The 8003-nt window shown below is 41.1% G+C and overlaps 1 protein-coding gene across 1 annotated transcript; it reads left to right on the forward strand.

The window, feature by feature from the left end:
- The first annotated feature begins 3414 nt into the window (after positions 1–3414).
- Positions 3415–6836, forward strand: paqr7b (progestin and adipoQ receptor family member VII, b). Its single transcript, XM_040118132.1, has one exon. It carries the CDS (start codon positions 3433–3435, stop codon positions 4489–4491), a length of 1059 nt encoding a protein of 352 aa, XP_039974066.1. The 5' UTR covers positions 3415–3432; the 3' UTR covers positions 4492–6836.
- Positions 6837–8003: the final 1167 nt, after the last annotated feature.

Genomic DNA, 8003 nt, shown 5'->3' on the forward strand with positions numbered 1-8003 from the left:
AGATCTTTCAGAAACACTGGGTCTAACAATGGAAACTTTGTTTGTGGCATAAGACATAAAACTGATTTGACCACACTATTCAAGCAGGGAAATTGCTTCTTTTGAAATCCACTAGGGTTATCGTAGTAATTTGGAAGGCAACTTAAATTCGCCAAATAACGAATGTACAGAATTTCAGAACGTACATGATATCATGCGCCAGATAGCTTTCTAACAATTCCAAGCAGGGGGTGTGATCTAAACCTTATTTGAGTGTAACTTCAAATATGTATGGTCATTGCACAGGTCAGTATCCATATCCTGGGGACAAGCTTTCCAGTTAACCGTCTTGGTTTGGGGGAAAAGGGTGCACGTTGCAAGGAACAGTATGCACAGAATGTGTCCCTTTAACCTTCGTTTTTTATGTAGCAGGCTAATAGACACACCATGATACATGAAGGGGAGATGTGCAAGGTTGGGTGCAGGGATATGGCATTTAAAAATGGCTAGAGTCCAGAATAACACTTCCAGTGAACTGCTGTATGGATATTGTAATACTGTAATGGTAAGATAAATATTATGGTTATCCCTCATGAGTTGGAGCGGTTATCAGATCAATATATAGTATAGCTATTAACATTAGATGACTTCTAAAGGATTTTTAAAGAGGCCAACACAGGCAAGACATAAAGACACTGGTAACCAGTTTGCGAAATATGACATTAACTGTAAAACAACCAGCAGACTGGGCACCTAAAGGCCTTATTTGATAGAAATGCCTCATGGGAGTGCCATACATTCATCTGGCAGTGGAAAAATTTATGTTCAGAGTGGGCTGGGCTGATGGGCCAGGCGGCAGCTGTCATTGGTTAAGGCGACGTGTGCGGCCGCGGAAAGACGGCCGCGCCGCGTCTGCCGATTGGCCAGGGGCGCTGCTCGTCGAACTGTGCCGTATCCGCCCAGCAGCTGCGCTGTGAGAGCCGCCAGGCGCTGCTCCCGTCCCGGTCATCCTCTCTCTGTTCACCCCTTCAAACAATGTTATCTATGTTCCGCACGGCTCTAAATCGTTCACTGACTGCTTCCTCTGAGCCTTTGGATTGATTCTACTACCTACAGGTATGTCCATTTTATCATTCGATTTTTTTTTCTTGAAATTTCATGGTTTTTTTTTTTTTCCGTGAAATGATAAGAGTGGCATCGTGTGAAATAGGTTCAGATGCGCCTCGAACGCAAAAAAAAAACGTTTTTCACGAAAGTGCAGCAGTATTCATATTGTAATTCAGCTCTAAACACCGCGAAGCAGATGTTCGCAATGCACATCTGGCACTGAAGCAAGCCTCGACGCTCGGGGGGAGGCTGAAACCAAATTAATTTCGGACGCTGGCCCTCAAATTTAAGCAGACATGTAGATCAGGTGCAGTTTGCTTATGGGAATTAACTGCAACAGGCCCATGTAGGCCTGGGTTTAAAACCCACACTTTGAGACATCCTCCACGTCTAGAGTCGAGCATTTCCCTTCACTTATACATATTTTAAAGGATTGCAACCCGTGTTGGAAAGCGAGGGCTGGACTCGGATGGGGTTATGTTACGTAATCTCTTCCCATTCACCACTCCACGCCTTTCCTCCCGATCCTCGCTCGGCCTGCATTCATCCCACTCAGCCTGATCTCTCGGAGGCTGCTCACCACATCTCTGCGAAGTGAACCCAGGAGGATCTGAAGTGATCTGATCAATGAAACGTTCAATCGATTTGAAATCCGGGTCTCCCTATTTGTAGATGGCGCTCCTATTAGGTATAGTCCAAAAGACCAGGCCAGCACAGTGTGCAGAGTAAAGCTTATTATATTTAATTTTGAATACAACTGTTAGTATCGCAACAAACAGAAAAACACAGTCTATATGTCGCAAAGTGTCTCAGGAACTTACCCAATAGATGTACTAGTCTTGTGTAAAGTCGCCTAAAGTAACAAGAATTCGTTTCTGTATTTAGGGGGGAGAAAACCAGTTGAGCTAGATTTGAAAAGGAAAAAACAACGAACAAATGACCATCTCCTTAGAAAACTGGAGATGCATTGTACTTAATACATCCAAGTCATCCCCATGTCAGGTGGGAGTCATTTTCCAGTGCTGTGATCATTTTGTGATTCTTCTTCTGTCATTTATATTGTGATACCTCTCCCTTTAACATCACTGCGTGTTTAGAAAACGTATTACATCATTATGCATATTGAAAGTGTGATATAAAATTACATAAATTGTGATAGACAGTCAACCTCGATAGCACCACCTGTCAAAACTGCTTCCACTCTCTTTTGTATTAAAACCTATTTTCAAATCTTACCTACACCTCTTAAACGTAGATGCTGTAGGTAATATTGATTCTGTGTCAGGTGCTACACATTTCAGGGAAGTAATTCCCCGTTTTGCAAACATCGATACCGACAGTTGAGAAAGAAGGCACGATCGGCAGAATTTATGACCATAAGGGCAGCGGAGGTCAGAGCCTTTTACTGCACCTGAGCTCCTGTGGTGTGCAACAGTCCTTCAAAGTCATGCATCGTGTTGTAGAGCAGATTAAAGGCTTGGGATCAAGCCAGAGGCACCAATCGGATGCAACACTCTTATCCATAAAATCCATGATGCATTATTAATTATGAAAACATGAGGGTAATTCACTTCTACAAATGGATATACTTAAAGCTGCATTAATCGATATCTTGAATAAATGTTGGACCTGCACTCTTCATGTGGCCAGAGACGCAGCTCTGGATGAATGTTAATATTGCTCTGTGTCTGATGAATGTGTTAACTGTTTGGGAACATGTTAACCATAACAACTTATAAAGGTAAAAACCAGTCAGTGTTGTGTTTTTCAACTTGTCCTAGAGCCCCCAAGTGGCCAAAAAGGGAAAAAAAAAAATCAGTTATTGCAGCTTTAAGGGAAAATGCTAATGAAAATGTCTTTGATCAAGTATCCCATCTATTATGTATTTTGCATTTGACCAGAGGTTTGTATTTACCCTAATAACCTTAATTTATTTACTTTTATTTTTGGATGAATCACTTGGTCTAGAAAATGTAAGAAAACAGTGAAAATTCCCTTTACAATTCCACAGAGCCCCAGGTGACAACTTCAGACTGCGTGTTTTGTTTTCCCAACCAATCATATAAAACAGAAAAACCAGCAAAAACTGGAAGCTGAGAATATTTGAACCTTTTGCTCGGTAATTGTTTTAAATGAGTCATTGACTTTCCAAATTGTTGTTGTTCAGTTTTCTGTTCATTGACTGAACCACTAATGCACTGCTTCTTTGCTTTGTAAAAATGGTGTTGCAGGAGCAAACATGCACACAGTATCCGACAGCATCTGAAGGCCAGACAGATATTGACTGACTGACTGACTGACTGTTCCTTCATTCTTCCCGCCCTCCTCTCTCGTCTCCAGTTTGCCATGGCGACAGTGGTGATGGAGCAGATCGGTCGCCTGTTCATCAACGCGCAGCAGCTGCGCCAGATCCCTCAGCTGCTGGAGTCGGCCTTCCCCACGCTGCCTTGCACTGTGAAGGTGTCTGACGTTCCCTGGGTGTTCCGCGAGCGTCACATTCTCACCGGCTACAGACAGCCGGACCAGAGCTGGCGCTACTACTTCCTCACCCTCTTCCAAAGGCACAATGAAACCCTCAATGTGTGGACCCATCTACTGGCCGCTCTCATCATCTTGGTGAAGTGGCAGGAGATCTCAGAGACTGTTGATTTTTTGCGAGACCCTCATGCTCAGCCCCTCTTCATTGTCCTCCTGGCAGCCTTCACCTACCTCTCCTTCAGCGCGCTCGCTCATCTCCTCTCTGCCAAGTCCGAGCTCTCCTGCTACACCTTCTACTTCCTCGACTACGTGGGGGTCGCTGTCTACCAGTATGGCAGTGCTCTGGCACACTACTACTATGCCATAGAAAAAGAGTGGCACACTAGGGTGCAAGGACTTTTTTTACCTGCAGCAGCATTCCTGGCCTGGCTCACTTGCTTCGGCTGCTGCTATGGCAAATATGCCAGTTGTGAGACACCCAGGTTTGTCCTCAAGCTCTTCCAAGTGGTGCCCTCAGCCTTGGCTTATTGTTTAGACATAAGCCCTGTGGTTCACCGCATCTACAGCTGCTACCAGGAGGGCTGCTCCGACCCAACTGTGGTGTACCATTTCTATCATGTGCTCTTTTTCCTAATTGGCGCCTATTTCTTCTGCTGCCCTCACCCAGAGAGCTTGTTCCCTGGGAAGTGTGACTTCATTGGGCAGGGCCATCAGATCTTTCACGTGTTTGTGGTGGTGTGCACCCTGACGCAGATCGAGGCACTGCGAACAGACTTCACAGAGCGCCGTCCCTTCTATGAGCGTCTTCACGGTGATCTTGCACACGACGCTGTGGCACTCTTCATCTTCACTGCCTGCTGCAGTGCTCTTACCGCTTTTTATGTACGCAAGCGTGTACGTGCCTCTCTTCACGTGAAGGGGGAGTAAGAATTCAATTGAGTAAAAAAAAAGAAAAAGTCTAATTTATTTTATTCTGTGGTGACCATTAATTAGAATAATTCACATGTTTTTGTCAATGAAAGTTATAGTTTGTGACAGTGACTTATGATTATCTCTTCTCCGTGATTTGCCAAAATAGAGTGAGCTATAAAAGTGATTCAAGTTGTGTTTTTGTGACTTTCACTGAGGAAAAGGGAATCTTGTAATTTGCTGGTAGCAATACAGGTACTGCTTAACCACTGTAATGATGCCTTGCATCTCGACTCTGCTCTTTTATTTCTCTGCAAGGTTTTTATCAAGTCATACTCTAAAGGAATGTTTTACTTTACCATACAAAAATACACGTTCTGCCAAGGTGAGCAGAAAACGAAAGAGACTGGTCTCTTAAGATGCCTTTTACCTATTTGTATTTAGAATAATCTCACTATCTTAAACACACTGTAGCATTTCAAATCATGCTAGCATTTATTTTTACAGTTTGCAGTCCATTAACACTTTGTATATTGCAGTCAGATACCAGTTCCAATCCAATTTAAACTGATGCTCTTACCTAGGTGAGTACCTTGCTGACACTTCAATGTTTTTCTTGCTCCTGATTCTGCCCCTCTCTTTAGGGATCAAAGCAGGATTTTTTTTAATCTTTTAATTTATTAAGGCGCTAACACTGTGCCATGCAAATGTTTGAGCATATTCTGGGAAGGTTGAGAACCCAATTTGAAAACCAAATATTGTACCTCTTAAAAGAAAAAAAAAAAGAAAAAAAAAAAAAGAGTGGGTGATACCATTCTGTTGAATTATGTTGAAATTTAGGTTGGCATTCAGTAATGGTCAAGAGATGGATGGTCGAGTACTGATGTCTTTTTGTTGTTGTGACAGTGTTAATCTTTTTTTATTCAAAGGGCTGGAACTTCAGCTTTTGCCTTTTCACATCCCATGATATCAGTGCTTTGGCGTGCATTGTTTTCATTGTCAGTTGATCAGATTTGAGTCACAAAAAGCCATGTCTGACTGGTGTTCTGCTTTTGATATATTCTGTTTTTGTATGATGAATATGTATGTGCCTCTACGCATGTCTTTTGGTATATACTGTGGAAATTAAGTGTGTGAATGTCTTTGAAAGCTTAGCCTTGCACTTCTTTCTTACCCTGTAAATAAGCTGTATTTCTCTAGAAAGTCATTTGCATCCCATTTTCTCTCTCTCTAATAGCATTCAGACCTGAATGCATTTTTTTCCCCTTTTGGAATACAGCACACTCCTATTGTGCTGGATCCTTTCATGGTGTGTTTTATGTTCGTTGTCCTCCTGTCTGATTTTAATAGCTATGAAGACACCACTTCATACTGCTGCACTGTTACCTTGAAGAATCCTTTTGTTTTTGCTCTTTTTTTTTTTTGGTGACTTTTTTTGTTATAGAAATATCACACAGATATGGCTCACTGGTATTGTTGCTTAGATTTCTATCTCACAGAATCGTCAGAAATGATTTATATTCATTGCAGCACTCTCTGTTCATGATGGTGTTTAATGTGCCAATGAATCTGTTATTGCTTCAGTGATGGTACTACTAAAAGATGAATTCAGAGACAGAATATCAGAAGTGACAAGTTGATTATAAATGACCTGACTTGTAAACATGTTACTGGTGAGATTTAACCGCAACGACCCTAAATATGAACCTTCTAACTGTTGACTTGGCATTACTGACCTGGTCTCATCATGCACTGCCTGAATCAACACTGTATATACTGTAGCTGAAAACACTGGCTATGTTTACATGCATTGAGGTGTCTGCTGTTAATGTGGTTATTCTGGTATTGTGTTGACTTTTGGAAATGTTATAATTCAGAGTAACCGGGGTGAACCTCTACTCCAGTTCGGGGACACACGTGCAAGACACCTCCCTTTTTGTGCAGGGTTAAAAACTGGTTGGGAACAAGATTGAAACTCTCATGCATAAGACTCACTTTGCAGATGTAGTCTAATGGTGCATTGAAAGGCTTCTTAATAGGCTATTTATCCAGTTGGCAAATGAAGCCTCTAAGTCTCTCACCAGTCCTTCCTGTGACATGAGGTTATAGTCCTAATCATCAAAAAGATGAAAACGATTAAAACTGGGATTATAATTTATAATTTTCCCATCTGTTACAGATAACTCAGTATTGTTCGAACAGGGAGGGAGAAGCTGGAAAGTGAACAGTATTTTTTTGCTAAATAGATTGTCTCAACATGGATACTCTGTCACAGATTATCAAAGTTGCATGCAAATAAAACCTGACTAAGATATTAACTGGAATATGGCCAGCACTCTGTGTGTGTGTGTGTGTGTGTGTGTGTGTGTGTGTGTATGGGTGTGTGTGTGTGTGTGTGTGTGTGTGTATGTGTGTGTGTGCACGTGTGTGTGCGCGTGTCCGTGTCCTTCTATGGTTGTGTGGACAAATTTTGGTTTAAAACCATTGTTCTGAGGACATTTTGGCAGGTCCTCACAACTTCAAAGGGCTGTTTGAGGATTAGGACTTGGTTTTAGGGTTCTGGTTTGAATTAGGTTTGGGTTAGGGTGAGGGGCAAGGAAATGCATTATGTCAATGAGTTTCCCCACAAAGATAGAAGAGTGTGTGAGTGTGAGAGCGAGTGTAGCCTCTGATGCCACCCAAGGTTTCATTTTATCGCTTTATGAAAGCAGGGTGAGAGAGAGAATATCTTCTGCCTCTTAAAATATGTGTGACTGACTGTACTAATACTCTGTGGTATTTAAAAAAAATAAAAAAAATAAAGTGTTACAGTAACTTGAGATTCTCCTATTCATTTTTCATTGGTTAGGCAACACACAGAAGCAAAGAAAAGCCATAATGATTTAAATCTTATAAGCAACTGAAAACGTAATTGTGAAATTGACACACTGCTGGATATTGTATCTTTAAGTTTAAATACCACTGAGTTTAAAGCATTGAAATATTTCACTTTGAAAACAATCGGTATGAACTGATGTGTTTGAATTCCCCTCGTTGAAATTTCTGTCATTCCAACTTGTGCAATTTCAGAAACTTCATTGAAAATATTTTTTTTGGGTTTTAAAAAGTTTTAAAGTGAAAGTGTTCACTATTAAAACAAAAGCTGCTTTCAAGTTTCTTTAATCCACTTGAAAATTTTGGATCGAGAATCAGTAGAATCAGCTAGGCCTTTGCCCCATTAGGGTATATTTGGTCAGTCATATGAGCCAAGCAGAGAAATTCAGATGAGCGACTTGAGAAGTGGGAGAAAAAAAAGAGTTTGCAAAATTACAAAACTCTAAATGAAATTTCAGAGAGGGGAATTCAAACCACATCAATTCAGATAGATGGTTTACAGAGTAAAATATTTTAATGATTTTAATTCAGCAAAATTCGGTACTCGGTGGTGGCTAAATTTTACAATTAGTTTCTTTAAGATTCAAATTATTATGGCCTGTCTTTGTTCCCACAGATGCATATTAATGTCAGTATATTTCAGATAAATGGAGCTT

Source organism: Xiphias gladius, chromosome 22 (genome assembly GCF_016859285.1).
Source record: "Xiphias gladius isolate SHS-SW01 ecotype Sanya breed wild chromosome 22, ASM1685928v1, whole genome shotgun sequence".
NCBI lineage: Eukaryota > Metazoa > Chordata > Actinopteri > Istiophoriformes > Xiphiidae > Xiphias > Xiphias gladius.